This window comes from Dermatophagoides pteronyssinus, unplaced genomic scaffold, assembly GCF_027571235.1.
Source record: "Dermatophagoides pteronyssinus isolate colony J.1.1.1.1 unplaced genomic scaffold, Derpt_VIB-CSIC_2022.12 sq0006, whole genome shotgun sequence".
In the NCBI taxonomy this organism is placed as follows: domain Eukaryota; kingdom Metazoa; phylum Arthropoda; class Arachnida; order Sarcoptiformes; family Pyroglyphidae; genus Dermatophagoides; species Dermatophagoides pteronyssinus.
In genome coordinates, this window is record NW_027461530.1 from 98,265 (window position 1) to 119,142 (window position 20,878).

The 20,878-nt window shown below is 30.0% G+C and overlaps 4 protein-coding genes across 7 annotated transcripts in view; 2 read left to right on the forward strand and 2 right to left on the reverse strand.

The window, feature by feature from the left end:
• Positions 1 to 1,723: 1,723 nt before the first annotated feature.
• LOC113796306 (uncharacterized) lies at positions 1,724 to 6,882 on the reverse strand. Of its 2 annotated transcripts, XM_027346547.2 has the most exons (5): positions 6,522 to 6,882; positions 4,417 to 4,812; positions 3,989 to 4,348; positions 2,275 to 2,671; positions 1,724 to 2,224 (listed from the first exon to the last, which is right to left on the reverse strand). In XM_027346547.2, exons 1-4 carry the CDS (start codon positions 6,580 to 6,582, stop codon positions 2,538 to 2,540), a joined length of 951 nt encoding a protein of 316 aa, XP_027202348.2. In that variant the 5' UTR covers positions 6,583 to 6,882; the 3' UTR covers positions 1,724 to 2,224; positions 2,275 to 2,537. The 2 variants fall into 2 exon arrangements, with proteins under 2 accessions (XP_027202348.2, XP_075676430.1); XM_075820315.1 differs by lacking the exons at positions 1,724 to 2,224; positions 2,275 to 2,671 and adding an exon at positions 2,748 to 3,159.
• On the forward strand, positions 6,861 to 8,366 carry LOC142645072 (uncharacterized). Of its 3 annotated transcripts, none has more exons than XM_075820318.1 (2): positions 6,861 to 7,858; positions 8,091 to 8,366. In XM_075820318.1, the coding sequence occupies exon 1, from the start codon at positions 7,292 to 7,294 to the stop codon at positions 7,841 to 7,843; it is 552 nt and encodes a 183-aa protein (XP_075676433.1). In that variant the 5' UTR covers positions 6,861 to 7,291; the 3' UTR covers positions 7,844 to 7,858; positions 8,091 to 8,366. The 3 variants fall into 3 exon arrangements, with proteins under 3 accessions (XP_075676433.1, XP_075676431.1, XP_075676432.1); XM_075820316.1 differs by having other exon boundaries at positions 6,861 to 7,790; positions 8,091 to 8,365; XM_075820317.1 differs by having other exon boundaries at positions 6,861 to 7,795; positions 8,091 to 8,356.
• Positions 8,367 to 12,609: 4,243 nt separating this feature from the next.
• Positions 12,610 to 15,592, forward strand: LOC113796285 (uncharacterized). The gene is made up of 3 exons (XM_027346524.2): positions 12,610 to 13,464; positions 13,527 to 13,874; positions 13,939 to 15,592. The coding sequence occupies exons 1-3, from the start codon at positions 12,891 to 12,893 to the stop codon at positions 15,522 to 15,524; spliced, it is 2,508 nt and encodes an 835-aa protein (XP_027202325.2). The 5' UTR covers positions 12,610 to 12,890; the 3' UTR covers positions 15,525 to 15,592.
• LOC113796284 (uncharacterized) overlaps positions 15,571 to 20,878 on the reverse strand; it is a 36,888-nt gene continuing 31,580 nt past the window's right edge. The window contains exons 6-10 of the mRNA XM_027346522.2: positions 18,285 to 18,587; positions 17,895 to 18,224; positions 17,074 to 17,826; positions 16,876 to 17,010; positions 15,571 to 16,811 (exon numbers count right to left, since the gene is read on the reverse strand). Coding sequence (XP_027202323.2) covers positions 15,721 to 16,811; positions 16,876 to 17,010; positions 17,074 to 17,826; positions 17,895 to 18,224; positions 18,285 to 18,587 — 2,612 coding nt within the window. The 3' untranslated portion in view covers positions 15,571 to 15,720. The remainder of the gene's footprint in view (positions 16,812 to 16,875; positions 17,011 to 17,073; positions 17,827 to 17,894; positions 18,225 to 18,284; positions 18,588 to 20,878) is intronic.

Sequence of the window (20,878 nt, forward strand, 5' to 3'; positions counted from 1 at the left end):
GATTATATGATGAATAAAGATTTTCAAATAAAACTAATGTGATGACCGGACCGGATCGGACGCGACTCCAAATGACCAAGTGAACTGGGAATGAATATTGAGCATGTCTTTTTCTTCTTCTTCCAAATATATCACAGCACATCATTTAGTAAAATGTTCACGGCGATGTTGTTGTATTTTCTCACGGAATAATTCTCTCTGTGTGTACCGCACAGAGAGAGAGAGAGAGAGAGAGAGAGACTAAAATAAAAAAGAAATAAAAAAGGGAAAATATCAATTCTATTATGACTTATTCATCATCAGATAATCAAGAAAATTATTGTTTTTTGATGCAGTGTGTGTTGACATGATGTTTATCCAACAATCATAGAATCAAATTAAGTTGAAAAGCCGTAAATGATATCGTCGTAAAACAATTGATTTTCGATTAAGATAATAAAAAAAAAGAAAAAATGAATAGTTTGCATTTTTCAAATCAATTGATTGATCGATTGAAACGAAACAAAAAATTCAATTTGGCTTAGATTTGAATCAAGCGCATGCTTGATATTGAAGCCATTGCAATTATCCAATATGGAGGATGGTTTTAACATTTACTTTCAATGCAAATCTCACTACGTTATTCAAATGACATAGATGATCCACTTAGCTTACCAGAAAGAAAATCAATCAATTCTTATATGGAATTTGACGCAAATCTCACCGTAAAAATTCTTAGACAAATCATATTCTGGACACAGGAAGATTAAGTCTAGAATAATGAAAAAAATACAGAATATGCTCAGTATGAAAAAAACAACGAAGAATTCTGAAAATAAAGAATCGAATGTTATCATCAAATTGAATTAAATTGATGAATTTCCGTTTTTTTTCGTAAAATATTCCTAGCTAATAACAGAAAAAAACCAAACAAAATTACACACAAATAATAAAAATACATTGATCAGAAAGAATTTGTTTTTTTCTAAACATTCATGATAAGAATATTCTTCCGAAAAAGAAGAAGAAAAAAGTTTCCGGTACAACAACCGATGATGATAATGATGATGATGATGATGACCGTCGGCTGAGCCGGAATAAATTCGTAAACAACATTGACAGATTTTTGGATGAACTATTTTTGCAAATTCCATTTCACATTGAATTTTCGTTTTCATCCTGGTATCAATAATCTCTCAAACAAGACAAAATGTGTGAAAGAAAAAAATTCTTATCGAAAAATACATTACATACTTGAAATCATCATCATCACAGCTTATCAATTTGTTTGACACTTTTTCAACTATCCTTGTCTAACTATGTAGAAAATGGACAATGTTTTCATTCTATCTTTCTTCAATAGCAATAATATTAGTTACATTCCATTTTGTTTATTTCGTGGAAAAAACAATTTTTCCGCCTTGTTTCACATTGATTAACCAAGAAAGAAAACATTTTTGAATAGCAGATCCATAACATTTTCTTGTTTGAATTTATGTTTTTAAATTGAGCACATCTTTTTAGATGATAATCGTAATTGTTAAGAGGAAATTAACAAAAAGAAAAATTAATTAGCTTTTAATAAAATTTACATAAAGGAGATAATTATCAATTTGACCAACAACAACAAAAAAACCAAAACAAGAAGAGAAAGATGTTTGCGTGCTAAAAATATTCGTGCAAGTAAAATGGAAATAAAAGTCTAAGTAATTTTCTTTCAGAAAGAGAAAGTAACTCTGAACATATATACTCTGATCTAGAGAACCAAATTGAAAAGAAAAGAAAAGAAATGATTATTCTGCTGGACATAAAAAGCGATAGAGAAAAATAAAGGAAATTAAAGATTACAAATTCTTAATGATAATGATGATGACTATAAACATTTATTGATTCGGTTGCTGTTGAAAAACATAAGATTCGGATTTCTACAGCCTAATAATAATAATGATGATGATGAAGCATTAGTAAGTCCTATTTTATTTTGCCTTTTTTTGATTTTCTCTTTCAATCATCGATCTATGAGTTCTATTGAGTTTCTTACAAAAAGCAAAATAAAATTGCCCTAAAACTTTTGGAGAATACATATAACATTTAAACGATAATTACCTTCCCAAATCAAACATGATTGTACAATTGACTTTCACAAGAAGTTTTCTGTGTTATCCAGGGCGAGAAAAAAATGTTTAATTTATCGGCCTTGACTTGAAAAAAAATTGTGAAGATGATGTTGATTTTTTTTAAACAACTAAAGATAAAGGAAATGAATTTGGTTAATATCGAACAATATCAACTTACCTGAGTTATTTTTTAACCATATCATCATCGATTATAAATCAATGACAATAAGAAAATCAATCAAGATTTATCAACAAATATTCAATTTTTTGATGATCAATGTCATCAAATTCATTATGAATAAATACAAAAAAAAACAGACAAAACATAGCGCCACACATTGGCCAGAATCCAAACTATTAAACATACAGAATTTCAATCATTTTATTCTCTGCAAATTAGAAATCCTTGAATTACAATTCATTTATTTATGTAAAGACAAATTATAAAATGACGATGATGATGATCAACAATAATAACTTGAAATGAAGAAATAATAATGATAATCGATTGTTGTTGTTGTCGCCATTCGACATTCGAATCAGATTCGTAGATTTCATTCGATCATCATCATAATCTGTATGCGAAAAATGAAGAAAAACAAAACAACAAAATTATCAACAAGTTTTGAATTTCATGTTCTAAATACTAAATGAAAAAAAACATTTATAATCCAAAATGGTTGATTAGCACGCCAACAATAATTTCTGTATATGCAAGTTTTATGTTTTATTTTCAAATCAAAACCGAACATTGTATAAACAGCACACAAACTATCATCTTCCTAATTGATATTCATTCATCTTTCAGGTATAATTATCATCATCACAACGAAAAAATCAATCATCAAAAAGCCATCTCAAAAATGATTGTTTTTTGGTTTTCGGGGAATCACGAAATTAAAGAATCAATTTCTTCGGACACGAAATATTCAAGGGTGTGGATCATCTGACTGTGACTTGTTTTTTTCTCGCTTTAATTTAGTTTGGCATTTGAAACAAAGTTGACGAAAGGAAAAAAATGGTGTGATCAAGAAACAAAACAAAAAAACGACAACAACACCTACTGGTAATGGGAATGGGAAAAAAAAGGTTTTGTAATGAAAATATCATCATATAAATCAATTAGTTCTAATGTCTAATCAAACAATTCAATTTACATTAGGGTTTTTCTTTTTTTGGTGTGGTGCAAACCAAAAGATAAAATGATAGATAGAAAATGGCACGAATTGCTAATTTACATTTTCTCTCTCGCTTTTATCTAATAGAATATCTTTTTGTGTATCTCATTAACAGAAATAGAAAGCAGATCAAATGAATGAATGAACGAACGAAATTATATTCAGCAAAAAACCTGAATAAATGTGATAATTCAATCACACCATTTGATTTGATATATAATGTAAAGAAAATATTTCGAAAAGCTTCATTTCAAACAAAACAAAACAAAAAGGTTTTAATGGCAATAATTAAATGCACATTAAAATTATTTGGATGTTTTTAGAAAAGTTTTCCATTTTGTCTGAACCAAAATGAAAAACTTTTCTTGAATGGAAAAATTGAGATAAGCAGAATATAGAATGGACGGACATAATCATTTGTGAATTTGACTTTGTATCAATTTGTTCAACTAACTGGACTAAATTAAAATGCTAATATGGATGGATTGAATGTGCTCCCAAAATTCAAATCATTTCAATTGGAAAGTATTATTATTATTACATTCCAATTGAAATCATTGAATCAATTGAAGCGGAATTGAAATTTGAATTTCTATTCAGAAAACAGTCATAAACACGTTTCAATAGAGAGAAAGGACAAAATTTCAATCAATATTGAATGAATGGACAGTTTTGTTCTGGGTAATTTGAATTTGAAAGAGAAAAAAGACTTACTTGTCGGAAATATAATTTTAATTCTTTTCTTTCGAACATAATAAGTTCCACGAAGTTTAATACGACATTCATAAATTGTTCCAGCTGTTAATATTGAATCGATTGAATGTTGAATGGATGCATTATATAACAGTGATTGACAAGAATCGTCCGTCATTTTATTATTCCAATTCAAACAATTTTCATTTTGAGTAATATTAATCGATGACGACAATAATTCAAGATAATTTGAATGATGATTTTGTTTCGAAAATAACAACAACATTTGTGGTTCAGGATAAACATTTTCGATTAAACATTCTAGGGCAATATGATTGGCACTTAATTCAATAAAATGAAATTCAAATAAACGTGGAGGCACTGTATCGATGAATGATGAACAAAATTAATTGAAATTTAAGTAATTTTTCAACAACAAATAAACAAACCATAAATTATCAATTGAATTTGTCGACTATCTTGATTAGCAATCGATGATATAACACATGTATAATTACCGGATAATAATTGTATTTGTGATAACCGTTGCGGTTGTAAAAGATTCAAACGTAATGCACGATATTTAGAATAATTATCATTATTTATAGTAAAATTATGATCAAAATATGGCCGTATCAATTCACTAACGTATCGGATATTTGATTCAGGTATCCATTGATAAACTGGTTCAGGTGAATCATTATGAAACCAACGTATTACCAATTTTATATCACCAGAATCATAACTATATGAACAATCGAGTGTTATCGCTGTTGATGATGATAGATTTGTTGCATCAATCATTTGTGGAATTGATGAATGTAATATTTTCAAGCTATCAATTGCTATAAAATATGGGATATTTTGGGATTTTCGTTGAAAATTTAACAACAAAAAAAATTACAAAATCATGATGTGATAATAAACATCTGTTATTATCTGTTAATAGCATCTAAATCAAAAATGACATTGTAAATGTCCATTAAGTGTGACTTTCAATTTCGTTTCCAATGTTTGTCATTCGATTTGGGATATTTTTTCTGTTTAAGAAAAAAATTGAAAGAATTTTTTGAAAACCCTGAGAAACAAGAAAATTTCATAACCACAGCTGGATTGGTGAGAAATTTTACTTTGAATTTAAAATTTTGTCTTTTTTTCATACTGGAAAAATGATAACGAAAAGCTGTTGTTTTTTTTTGATTTCCGAATGCATCAATCAAATCGAATCAAATGAATTCGAAATATCATATCATCACTAGATTTGAAAATAATTGCCTATGTGTTTGATATGGGAAAGAATTCAGCAAAAAAACGAAAATTCCGAAACAGATGCGTGACTCCCGAACAACAGAGAAAAAAGAGAGATAGAGAAAAAGAATCCAAATGATTATTTCGATGATGATTGTAAAAATTTTGTTTTGTTTTTCAAGTATCATTCAAAATTGGAGCATTCTTTATCTGAAACAAAACAAATACTGTACAAAATTATATAATCCATATTGTTACACACACTTGATTAAAAAAAATAGAAAATTCAGGAAATTCTTTTTTATTCTGTACAGGTTAATTACTATCACAAGTTTTCATCTATGATGGTTGGGCAATGTTTTCTTTTTTTATCAATTTTTTTTTGAATAAAAATAAATAAAATGGAATGTCCAAACACACTATCAATTCATCTGAAAGTAAATTGGAAAAAAGTCAGTCAGTCAACCATTCGTTAATTCGTTCGGAAAAAAGGTGAAATAAAAAATGAAATGAAATAAATTACCTTGGTGATCTCATCAACTCACCACCACCACCATCATATTGCGCCTAACAAAGCTAATTAACAATTTTTTCCAGTGGATTTTCTAATGGCGTTGATCAAAACAGAAATCAAACGAAAATAAAAAATCATCATCGATTATATCGATTTTATTTTGGGTAAGATATTTTCAATTTTCAATGTTTTTTTTTGTTTGAAAATTGATATTATTTTCTATTTAGCGGGGCAACAATCATCATCATTATCATCATCAGTTTTTGATGATTGCAATAGGAATTGGGAGAAAAAACTCAATGAAGCGAAAATGAAATTGGAAACAAAACCAAAAAAAAAGAAAAACTGAATGGATAACATTTTCATTCTGGAGTTTCGTTTTCTTCTCGTTCTTTTATTATTACCGAAAGTGAATGAATTTTATATAGGTTATATAAATGTTCATTGTCCATGGATGGATGGATGAATGAATGGAAAACATTTTTCATCCAAATAGGAAATGAAAACATTTTTTCCCATTTTACCAATTAAATATTTGGCCTCTTTTAGAAAATAAAGCAAATAATCAAGTAAAGATGAATGAATGAATGGTGGAATATCAGTGAAAAACGGATAGATAAAATTCAATTCATCAAGTTTCGAATGCATAAAAATATTCGAATAGATTCTATATCGGCTATTTTCACGTAAAAGAGACAAAGGTAAAGTTGAAATTGAATCGAATAATTTCCAAAAATCGAGTGAAAACAATGAAAAAGGATGATGAAAACAAAAACAAAAGTATAAACATACCATAAAATGGAAATATAAATCCAAAAATTATCATTTTATGAATAGTATCAGCAGCCATCATTGTTCATTGTAAATTTTTCGAATTGTTTTGAAAATGAAATTTGATAATCACAATGATGATAGTCGAATGATCAATTTGACGAACAAACAAACAACAATAGTTTTGATTTAGATCATCATTTGAATCGCAGAATAAACTAGAATCGCAAACAATCATTTATTTGACAACCGATTTGGTTTGAAGCTAGATCGAAAATGAAACATGATGATAAAAGATTCTGCAAGCGAAATATATATTCGAAACGAATATAGTCAGTTTCGAACGAACCAACGAATCAGGATTCCTGTTTTCGGCGCCTGTTTGTGGATTGCGCCATATTTATAAAATGAAAGCAATATAGGTCTAGTCCAAAAGGTAGAAATAGTCGCGAATGATTATCATAGCGAGGACGGATCGAACAACAACAACAACAACATCATCAATAATAACAACAATCAAGGTGTGTTGTTGTTTATTGATGAGAATTTGATAATAATATCATGAAGAATCATCATCATCGTTTTTACCTGTTTTATTATTATTTATTTACAATGGAAAAGAATCTTTTTCATATTGTTTTTGATCTTCATTGATAATCATATTATTTTCTTCCAGAAAAAATTGCTTGCATTTTTGCGAGCAAAAAAATTTTATTTAATTAAAAATTTTTTCCAAAATTTATATTTAACGACGATAATTTCCATCAACAACAAATTTCGAGCAATCAACAATGATGATGCTTTTGAATACAAAACAGACACCACCATCTTCATCTTCATCTTCACAACAACAACAGCATTTATTAATCAATAATTCAAATATTATTCATCCAAATTCCTTGTCTCATTCTCAAATTATTAACAATAATAATCATCATCAAATTATTACGAAACCTATGATTTATTCACAGCAACAACAACAACAACAACAGCCGCAGCAACAACAACAAATGGATAATTGTAATCTAATCATTATGAATGGTGGCCATACCCCAAATTCAACAAATTTAAACAACAACATTATTATTAATGATGAAATACGTTTTATACAGAAATTATTTCCATTATTAGAACGTTATCGAACATTTATTAATAAATTTGTATTCAATTGTAATTGTCGTGCCAATCTAGATTATCATTGTGAATTGAATGATCTGGAACGGGAATATAAAATATTTTTATCCGATAATATTTTACAACAACAACAACAGAACAATCACAGAAAAAAAAGTAAGGTTAGTACTAACCTTTTTGGGTTATTTTCTCTAACCAATTTAGGTTAGTACTAACTCAGAACGGTTAGTACTAATCACTTAAGGTTAGTATGACGGTTAGTACTAACCTGAATGGGTTATTTGAAAGGTTAGTACTAACCCATATGGGTTATGATCAACGGTTAGTACTAACCTTAAGTGATTAGTACTAACTATTTTGGGTTAGTAATGACGGTTAGTACTAACCTAAGTGGGTTAGAAAAAAATTGCAACCATTAATTAATGAATATTAATTGTTATTTTTATTAATTGATAGAAAAAATCATCATATTGCCGAAATGGAAGTTATTTTCACCCATCGAACGGACTTGGTCAACTAAATCAATAATTATTAACGAATGACCATTAATCAATTCACATTGCAGATAATATTCCGGATTGTGCAAAAATAAGACCATTGCTTTATTTAAGAATTTCATGTACTTGTAACAGACATAAATATTTACATATGAATTTGATAATAATAATTATTTAAAGTAGTGATTTTGAATACAATTAAGTAAAATACAAATTGAAAATAAAAATAAAAATAATAATACAATTAAAGAATAATAATTAAAAATCTATTGACATACGAATGTGGATCGTATCAGCGTTTGCGAAATTCTTATTCATGTTAAGTTGGAATTTGTCATTTTTTCAATTCATGAAATGATTTGGCGCGTTTTCTTTCTTTGAACAAATTATCGACACTATTCTAATATGATCAATGTGAATTGTATTTGCATTTTCAAGATTCTTTTTTATGTTAGGTTTGTCATGGTACAAATCCAAATTGGTAATTCAACTTGAAGAATATCTTCTCATAACAAATCCAAATTGGTAATCTAACATGAAGAATATCGCTCTTCAGCAAATCCAAATTTCAAATCTAACCCAAAGAATATCTTTTCATAACAAATACAAATTCCAAATCTAAAATGAAGAATATCCTTCTTCAGCAAATCCAAATTTCAAATCTAACCCAAAGAATATCTTTTCATAACAAATACAAATTCCAAATCTAAAATGAAGAATATCCTTCTTCAGCAAATCCAAATTGGTAATCTAACATGAAGAATATCCTTCTTCAGCAAATCCAAATTTCAAATCTAAAATGAAGAATATCCTTCTTCAGAAAATCCAAATTTCAAATCTAACCCAAAGAATATCTTTCTTCAGCAATTCCAAATTGGTAATCTAACATGAAGAATATCCATCTTCAGCAAATCCAAATTTCAAATCTAACCCAAAGAATATCTTTCTTCAGCAATTCCAAATTGGTAATCTAACATGAAGAATATCCTTCTTCAGCAAATCCAAATTTCAAATCTAACCCAAAGAATATCTTTCTTCAGCAATTCCAAATTGGTAATCTAACCTGAAGAATATCTTTCTTCAGCAATTCCAAATTCCAAATCTAAAATGACCACCCAATTGGTCACCCCTGATATAGCCTAATGATTGATTGATGGACCTTATTAAATTATCGAACTAATTAATTTGCATTTTCTAACTGTTCAGCAACATGCATTTCATTCAGTCATGTTAAGTTTGATCCGTTGAATTTGTCGTTTTCTTATTCCATGAATTGATTTGGCGCCATTTCTTTCTTTGACCATATCATCGACAGAATTCATAAACGATTAATGTGGATTGTATTTGATTTTTAAAGATTCTTGTTTGCAAATTAAAATTTAACATTTTCACTATTCGTGAATCGATTTGGCGCGTTTTCTTCCTTCGACCAAATTATCGACACAATTCTGATATGATCAGTGTTGATCGTATTTGTATTCTCGAGATTCTTGATCATGTTAGGTTGAAATTTGTCGTTTTCACTATCCGTAAAATGATTTGGCGCGTTTTCTTACGTTGAACAAATTATTGACACTATTCTAATATGATCAATGTGAATTGTATCAGCGTTTGCATGAATTTAGTCAATGTAAAGTTGAAATCTGTCATTTTTTCAATTCGTGAATTAATTTGGCGCGTTTTCTTACTTTGAACAAATTATCGACACTATTCTAATATGATCAATGTGGATTGTATTCTTATTTCCAAAATTCTTGTTCATGTAAGGTTTGGTTTGATAAATTTAATGTTTTCTCAATTCATGACAATGTTTGGCGCCATTTCTGTCTTCAACCGAATTATCGACACAATTCTGGTATGATCAATGTGGTTTTGTTTCTTATTTTCAAAATTCTTGTTTGTGTTAAGTTTGGTTTGATAAATTTAACGTTTTTAATATTCCTGAATTGGTTTGGCGCGTTTTCTATCTTCGACCAAATTATCGACACTATTCTGATATGATCAATGTGGATCGTATTTGTATTTTCAAGATTCTTGTTTTGTTAGGTTTGGTTTGGTAAATTCGCCATTCTCGTTGTTCTTGAATTAATTTGGCGCGTTTTCTTACTTTAAACAAATTATTGACACAATTCTAATATGTTTAATGTGAATCGTATTCTTATTTCCAAAATTCTTGTTCATGTTAGGTTTGGTTTGATAAATTTAATGTTTTCTCAATTCATGAAAATATTTGGCGCGTTTTCTTTCTTTCAACAAATTATCGAGACTATTTTAATATGATCAATGTGGATCATATCAACATTTTCTTGATTCTTGTTCATGTTAGGTTATGATTTGCCGTTTTCACTATCCGTGAAATGATTTGGCGCGTTTTCTTCTCTTGAACAAATTATTGACAAAATTCTAATATGGTCAATGTGGATTGTATTCTTATTTCCAAAATTCTTGTTCATGTTAGGTTTGTTTTGTTGAATTTATCGTTTCACTATTCTTGAATTAATTTGGCACGTTTTCTACCTTCAACCGAATTATCGAAACAATTCTAGTATGATCAATGTGAATTGTATCAGCGTTTGCATGAATTTAGTTTATGTAAAGTTAAAATTTGTCATTTTTTCAATTCTTGAATTAATTTGGCGCGCTTTCTTCCTCTGACCAAATTATCGACCTAATTCTAATATGATCATTTGATTTGATATGATCATCATAAAATTTGCCGTTCTTCCTGGTCATGTTAGGTTTGTTATGGTAAATTGGTCGCTTTCTCCATTTGTGAATGAATTTGGCGCTTTTCCGCTTCTCAACAAATTATCAGCGAAATTCTTACGTCGTATTTCTATTTTCAAAATTCGTGTTATGTCCGTTCTAATTAACTTTTTTTTTGACTTTAAAATATTTTTCAGATTTATCAATTCAAGAGGATTGATCATCTCTGAAATACATCAATTCACAAGTTGGAAATAATGATAATAAAATTAATTGCTAATGTTTGCCAATGTTAAATCTATGGAAGATTATAATGCATTTTTTTCCGAAAATTTTCAAGTTTGACAAATGAACATTTGCGCATAGTCAAATGCTAACTATTTTCAATACAAATACGGCCTGTACTTTCGATAGTGTAAATCGTTTTAGCGCGTAAAAATTCTCTCTCAGCTAGTGGCGGCTAGTGGTAACTATTTTCTATACTTTTCTTTCGTCCAATCAGAATGCAAGTTTCAAAAGTTCTATTCAACGGTCGTCAAAATCGTTTGTCCTCGTCATTCTATTTCGAACTTTTTTCGGTGACGGTTGTTTTTCGAACGTTTTTTTCTGGTTGATTTTATAAGTTATTTTTTTCAATTTTAATCATTGATTTTGGTCCAAATTTTTGGAACAACCACTTTTATTGATTAAAGATTATCTTTGTTTATGCTTTTATTTGTTTCCAGATTAAAAATTGACCACGAAATTGATGAAAATTGTTTGAACGGGCTGCGATGCAATTGACGAAAAATGATCATTTTCTCGATGGCATTTATTCAAGTTTGTAATTATCAAATGATATTTCATTTTAAATAAACTTTCATTTAATCACATCTTTTTCAGTTTATTTTTTCAGTTTCATTATGTTGCTAATTAACATTTCCAGTAAATCAATAAAGGTAATGTTATCATTTTGAGTAACATGAAAATGATCACAATTTTCCTTCGTTTTAGCATATCATTCGACATGACAAAAGTCTATGGATAATTGGTGAGGAAAATACATGGTCCCAAATAAAACTGCTGGTAATAATCCAGGTAAATTTGAAATCTAATCCATAATACTTTTCACTTTAGTTTCTCAAGTCTTTACTAATGAATGTCGAAACAATATTCGATTGACTATCATATTCCAGATTGATTTGTTGGTTTCATTGTTCATCGGCATCTGATTCAAGAATAGTTTGATAATGTTCAACAATAGGATAGGCTAGGTTAGATTAGGATTAGAGAACATGGTCTGAACTATTTCCTATTGAATTCGGTGTCGGGTGAAACTTTGTGACCAACAAAACAATCGACAAATATGATTAAATCAGTCGAATATCGGCACAATTGACATCGATTTGGAATGATAATGAATGGTATGTGATTAAATGAAATGAACAAACTGACAACTTATATTTTTTTCCGTCAGGTATTTACCATTATATCTCATCATTTGTTGGAATGGCTATAGCTATCGATCATAGTTGATGGACATTGGTATCAATCACTGATATTGGATATTGGCAACCTGTTTTATCGGATTATCTTTGAAATTTGGACATTCACTTTTGGAATTATGAATAGCGATGAATAGCACGAAAAGACGAGTACAATCGGAAGATAAAATATAAACAATTTTTATTTTTAATTTAATTAATTAATTATTTTAATAAAATCAATTAAATTTTAATTAATATGGGGTTAAATTATTTGGGGAGGATAAAAAGGGGGGAAAGGAGCCGCTGCAACAAAAATTGGGATAGTACTAACCCAAAAAGGTTAGGAGACCATTTGGTTGCAATCAGGGTTAGTACTAACCCAAAAAGGTTATGAGACCATTTGGTTGCAACTAAATTGATACTAACCCAAATGGGTTAGTACTAACCCAAAATGGTGTGCCCACGTGCCCCAACCCATTTGGGTTAGTACTAACCCACTTTACTTTTTTTTCAGTGATATTTTACAAAATCATAATGTTATTCATCAACAACAACAGCAACAGCAACAACAACATCATTCAAATATTATGAATTATCATCAACAACCCCAACAACAACAAACTTTAATAAATTCGTTGATGCAAAATCCTCAACAACAACCATATTTAAATACTTCCAATCAAACATCATCCGTATTGGAATTGATTAATAAATCGCAAACATCATTACCATCAACATCGACTTTTATTCCAATATCATCATCATCATCAACGACTGATGTTGCTAATCTTGTGATTGAGCCAAAAAATATTGAACGATTATTACGATCATCACCATCGAATAATAATAATCATCATCATCAACAACAACATCATCATCATCAATCAATTAAACCAATTAATGATCTCCTTAAATTATCATCGGTAGTATCATCCGGGAATCTTTTATATAATAATGATAATTCAATTCAACAACAACAACAAATTCAACTCGTTTCACAACAACAATCATTGAATCAGAATTTTAATTCCATTCAATTGAATCCTTCTGAATCATCAAATTCTGCTCCGGCAACTATTTCAACAATTAAATTGGAACAACAACAGCAAGCGACTACAATTTCTTCCATTGCTTCAACAATACCTCATATTATACATCAAGGTAAGTGCTGATGTAACGATTAACATTGATTAACATTGATTAACATTGATTTTTTGATTCAGCGAGAACAATTCCAATATCAAGCATTTTAAATGGCCGAAATTCAAATTTATCATTAACATCATCATCTAGTCATCAACAACAACAACATCTTACGCAACCTATTGAACAATTTCAATTCAATCAACAACAACAATCATCAACAAATGCAACAGCCACAACTTTTATTACGAATGATAATGATGATGATAATGATCAAAATTCAATGATTCCTCCATCCAATACCGTACAATCATCGGCAACGATTGTAGAATCATCATCATCATCTACTTCTATAGTTAAAATTGTAGATCAACATCGTACGATTGGCGTTGGTGGTGGTGGTGGTGTTCATCTTCATCCAATCAGCTGTAAGGATTAATGTTTTTTTTTGTTTAAAAATTGGTTTAATTTATTATGTTTCATCTTTTACAGTGATCGTCAACGATAATGGTTCAACGTCTTCGAATTCCGTACCGAATAATTCAACCAATGGCCAGATATTGATTACGAATCCTGCAAATGCTTCAATAGAATTTACAACAACAAATCAATCATCAACAGCACAGAATCAATCGGATTCGACGACTGAAAGAATTAATTTTGTCTCAACAAATAATAATCTTGGAAAGCATCATAATGATCATCAAACAATAACTGTGATTCATAATAATCCGCATCATCAAAATTTACAAATATCTCGGTCATCATCTTCATCAACGCCATCATCATCAACAATATCGCAAGCAGCAGCCATTATTAACAATCATAATAATACCATTCCTTCAATGGTAGCACATAAACGTAAAAGTAAATTATTATCAAGTACAATAAATCTACATCATGATAATTCGACACCAACATCGGCTGGTGATATGGTTATTGTTACAATTCAATCACCAATTCGTTCATCACCATCATCATCATCAACGTCTTCATCATCATCATTATCGAATACGGTGACTGGAGGTCGACAATTATCTTCCACCAACAATTCCACTAACGTTAACAATCCAAATGAAATATCATTGACAAACATTGCTACTAATAATAATAATAATAATTCTACAACGATTGAAAATTTAGAAAATATATTCGATGACGATGACGACGATGATGATGATGATTCGGATGTTAATAGTGAAAAAAGATTGGTACAAGATTCTATTCGTTCAAATATTGCTCGTCTTCATCAACGTAATGATGATCTTTCCATCAATGAAATGGCATCGCCGCCATCATCATCATTACAATCTTCGAATTTACAAGCTACTACTACCTCATCAACGATTAAAAAACAAAAATTATCTCATTTAAATACTAATCAAACAAACGAAACAAATTCCATTTGTAATGGTGGTAGTAATAATAACGGTAATTCGACAAACTTTTCATCTGACAATAATTTGTCATCAACAGCAGCAGCTGCAGCCGCATCTTCATATTTTCATTGTGAATTTAATGGATGTCATTATGAAACAAATGTTTGTTCGAATTTAATCAATCATCTTCGTAGTGTACATCAGGTTGCCAAACCATTTCGTTGTTCATATGTTGGTTGTACGGCAGCATTTAAAGAAAAATATAAACTTAAAGTACATACTGTTGTCCATACAGGTGAAAAACCATATGCTTGTGATTGGCCTGGTTGTGAATCACGGTTTTCACAATCGGGTCATCTAGCTCGACATCGTAAACGTCATACATCGATTGAGGAAAAATTTCAATGTACATGGCCAAATTGTAATCGATCATTCATTCAGAAACATAGTTTAAAATATCATGAAATGACACATAGAGATGAAAAACCATGGCAATGTCAAATGGATGGCTGTAATCGATCGTTTGTTGAACGTTGGAAAATGTTTAAACATCAACGAAAAAAACATCCACAATTATGGGCTTTAAATCAACAACAACGACAAATGGCTGCAGCTGCCATTGCTAATAATGGTATTGTTGTTCCATCATTACAACCATCTCTACATCAACAACCAAAGATTGAAAACGAAACAGCATGAATGTCATCAAATTATTTTCAGAAAAAATTGTGCACAATAAATTGAATAAAATTCAATCAATTAATCAACTCGTTATATTTGTTAATTTCTTTTAAATTATTTATACAGGAACGAAAGAGGATAGGATGAATATATTTACAATTTTTTACTGTGGAAAACTGAGCATTTAATCGCGAAAAATAGAATAGAATAGAATTCAAACAGCTGTTGATGATGTCGTTGGTTGTTGTTGATCTTGTTGATTATGATGATCATCATTATTTGAAGATTCAAAAAGATGTTGTTGCTCATCCATTGTTATCAATGTCGATCCTAATTCAAGCTGTGATGGTTGATTAAATGGAAAAGGCACAGATAATGTTGAAATTGGGGATGTTGGTGAAAGAAATCCACCGATTTGATGATGATGAGAATGATCGATATCATTTCGACTTTCAGTTCCACCACCTAGTGGCAATGTTTCGGCTTGACTCCATGTTATCGAACCACCAATTGTTTGATTGTGATAATGATCAGATGATGATGATGGTAACAAAGCTGTATGGCTAGATTGATTTGATAATTTATCCTGATTATGTTGATAATAAGATGAAACATCCATAAGCAAATGTAATGGTGTTGTTGTTTGATCATCGGCATTCGATTCGGATCGTGATTGATGATGATAAGGATGTATGGAAAAAAATGGATCAGCAGATGATGTTGATGCGGTTTGTTCGGAAGCATAAACCGTATGATACATTGGCGGTGGTTGCGATGGTAATGAATCAATCGATGAAGGTGATTGGCTACTATGGCTTAAATGTTCCATTAGAGGATTTTTTATTATCACATTGAGCGGCGGATGATGATGATGAGATTGTTGGCAATGTTTAGAAGATTCATCATTATGACGATGATGATTAAGATTGATGGGCATTGTTCCATAATGATGCGATAATGAGGTATTTAAACTTGAATTATGATTGGCACCTAACAATGATCCTAAACAATGATCATCATGGAATGGTGATTGTTGTTGTGATGATGATTGATGCATAATGTTTGAATTCGTTGCGTTCAAATCTAATAACGTTACTGGATGATGAAGATTCAAATTATCATCATCGTTTCCATTTGTGGTATGATTGTCTAATTTCATTGGTGATGATGAATGTACAGCGGAGGAGAATGTATCCAAATTAATATTGTTATTATTATCATTATTGTAATCAACATTTGATATTTGTTTAATCATTGATTTATTAGCTTTTGATGATAATTGTAAAGTTGATGATCGATGACGACCTGCATGAATTGGATGAATAAATTTTATTATTGTTATCAAAACGATCAAATGATTGATTGATACCTTTCGATCGATTAATAGTGCGAATTTTCGATACAATCATAATGATTATCGCTGAAATGACTAATCCAATAACAACAGTGATTAAAAGATACATCATTGGTTTGATACCAAAATCAGCTGTAAATTTTAGAAATTCTACATACAAAGAGAGAAATAAAATGAATTGATGAATCTCTTTTCAGAAGAAAATTGCCAAACCTGATCCACGACTACCGGGTGACATTGTTGTAGCCGAGAGTGTTACATAATTACTGCGACCTTTAGCATTGGATGCATATAACAAAAGAACATATGTTGTTGAAATAGGAATATCATCAACAATAAATTCAACATATTGATTATTTGATTGTAACGGGTTAGCCGATGCGATACCATTATCGGTAAGATCGGTAATAGAATTGTTATTGAAAATATTTTCGAATAAAAATTGGCCGAAATTTTCACCACCACCATTATCGATTTGGATATTGTTGTTAGTTAGATTGGCAATCATTTGTCCACGATCAGCTTGAAAAATTTCTAGATGAAATTGCTGATCCAGGCCACCATCATCACCTGGCTGACATCGAACAATGATACCATCGGAACTTTGATTTCGTATTAAACAATTTTGCAATGATTGCGGTTGTCCCGCTGGTATTATATCGAAACGACATGGTTCCAATTGTTCACCAAGTTTGTTTGTTGCCCAACATAATAATTGTCCATAACCATAACGTGTTTTTGGTTCATAACGTGCAATCGATTGACGACTTTTACTAGATGATGATGATGGACGAACTTGAAACGTATCGATAGGAATCATCATCATTGATTCTGATTGGGAACTATTGAACATCCAACGAAATGTTACTTCTTCTGGATCGGATTCAACCTGACAAGGCACTTGAAGTGGTTCACGTTGTGCAACACCAAATAAATTACGTTGGCCACGTGAGCAAACTGGTCGATCTGTTTTGGTTGAAAATCAAGATTTAGTCAAGTTAAACATAACAAACCAAATAAATTGATTTACTCACATTGAACTTTAAGTAGAATATCATCACTATAACTTTCACCTTGAACATTGGCAGCCATACAACGATAACGACCAGAATGTTTTCGGTCAATATTGAATATGAATAATGTGTTTGATTTGAATTCAATCCAAGAATCATTCCAATCACGATGATGAATTGTTGATTTTGTATTTGAAAATGTTGTTGACAAACGTTTTCCATCAAATAGCCAACCAATTTCGGTAACAATCGGATTAGATAAAATATGACATTCAATTGAAACATTTGAATGTTCATGAATATTATCGTGTTGAATTGTAGCACCGAATGATATTGTCAATTTTGGTTTGACTGGAAAAAAAGAAATTACAATTTAATGAAAAATGAAAAAATGACAAAACAAAAACATACATAATACATTCAGGATCCAAGAATCTTCAAGCGAAGAATCCGGTAATACTGGATGATCGGCACGACAGCTCAGAATTTTACCATTATCATTCATGGTAGGTAAAAATTTGATGGTACTCAATGTACGATTATCATTTGTCAAATCGATTTCTTCCGTAACTGAATGTTCTAAACGTTTGGATGATTTCCACCATGATAATAATGCTGGTGGCCGAGCACCATCCGATTCACAATTGATTACAATCATTTGTCCATCAATCAATGGACGATGTACAGTTGTTATACGCACATTCAATGGACGGACTGAATGAAAGAAAACGAACGAAACGAAAAATGATTAAATTTTCAAAATGATAATATTTCGGAGGAAAAACAAAAACGTGGGGAGAAACAAACGTTAAAAAGAAAAAAAAGAAATAAAACAGAAGGATAATCAAAAGTTAAGATACTTTATGGGGATAATATTGATGATGATGACGATCATTATACTTTAGTTTTTTAAGTAACAAAAATAAAAATAAAAAACAAAACGATAAAACATCAAACAGGAAAAAAAAGGAAATGGCCACACTAACAAAACAATGGACAAAATAAAAAAATTCTTCAATGCGAAATGATCATAAAATTTTTTGAGAGAGAGCAAATATCCTGAATTAAAGAATGAAATGTTTTCTATTTCTTTATAGCAAGCCAACAAAAATCTTATAATGATGATGAGGAGGAAAAGATTTTCTTATAGCCGAAACTTTTTTTTCCATTTCTTTTTGGTTCATCACCGAGAAAAGAGCAAAAAAATGTTTTAATTTAATTGTTGATCATTTAGTTAGTTAGCAGGGAAGAACAAAACCTTGAATTACAATAGATTTTTGCTTAGTTTTTGTTTTTGGGTTGATCATTATTGTTGTGGATGAAGATAATTTCAGGATAATTCATTATAACAACCAAAAACAACGAACGAACAAGCGAAAAAAATGACATTTGATGCGGTTTGACATTCAATTTCTGATCAACAATAATTATATGACGATCACGAATTTGAATCATGGTTTCACCACACTGGTCATCACCATCATCATCCAATTCCTTAACCCTCGGCTATCCAGGTGGGGTCAAATTTGACCCCAACGACATTTAAAACTTCGCCATTCGAAAATCTATCAACATAAATCAATTTTCTCTTGAATGATCGAAGATCTATGTTTATTGAACATGATAGGCAATTTTCACCGTTTTCCGACTAAGAATAGTGGAGAAATCATCGATTTTCGGGATGAAGTCTAAATGTGCATAACGTAAGTGCTGTAGGATCCCTACCTACAACACTTACGTTATGAACGGACCCCAAATTTAATAGGAAAATCAAAATTTGTTTGCCGCTTTGTATCATTAATGATATGCTTTTAAGATAGAATTTTTTGATGAAATTTTAAAATTGATAATATTTTCTAAGAGTTGAGCACAAAATTTTAGATTATTTTAACTTTCTAACATAATTTAAAAGCGATCAAAGTTGGGGTCAAAAATGACCCCACATGGATAACGACGTGAGAAATGCTGCGTGAATAGCGGAGGGTTAAACATTTAATAAGTTGAAAGAAAAAAAGAATTTAAAATCAAAGTTTTTTCACTTCTTACATTATAACTGAAAATAACTTGTTTAACTTGACCAGTGATAAGTTTTTGTTATTTTAAATAAATTATGAATGATATTCAAAATAAATAAACATTGCATACCAAGGAAAAAAACTTGGATAAACTTTTTCTAAAACTAAAAATATATTCAATATTCTCAACACACACACACACAACCATCACGTTTTTGTTTGGTTGGTTATTATAATGATCAATTTATAAATATAAATATATTCAGTGACAGTAAGAATATATATTATTTAATGATGGTGGTTCCACAGTATTATCAACAATCCAAACAAAATCATGACAAACATCATTATCAACAACAAAAAAGGTGTCACAGTGCTGGTCGTTGTCGTCATCATTATCATTATCATCCAAAACAACTAATGACAATCATCATCATCATTCATTGATATTTTGCGTGATTTACAAACATTCATTCATTCATTCATTGGATTCTTAGTTTCAGTTTCCATTTTACTTTCTATAAACTTTTTAACCAAAAAATTCCACCACTATGTTAAGTGTTTTATGATTCATAGTAGAGAAACATTCACCAAAATATTATAACATTGATGATGATAATGCAATAAATACTTGGAGGGGTGTTATATTCAAAGAATCTATTTATTTATTTATTCATGTTTGTTGATTGAATTATGGTCATTCATACACGAATGCATTGTTAAATATAATATTGTCCCCTCTCAATACTAAACATGCTCGATTGAATTTTTTGCTGCGAAAGAAAATGGATGTGCGATGATATCGAATTTCCACAGCCGAAAACAAACCAAACAACATTAACATCAACAACAAATCTATACCATTTTCGATTTATTGCCACTTTTTTTTCTCGATGATATTTGATTTTTCTATTTATTTGGGTGATATTCATTCGATTTGGTTTGGTTTGGTTGAACGATCTTTCGCATATATAGACATTTTTCATATAT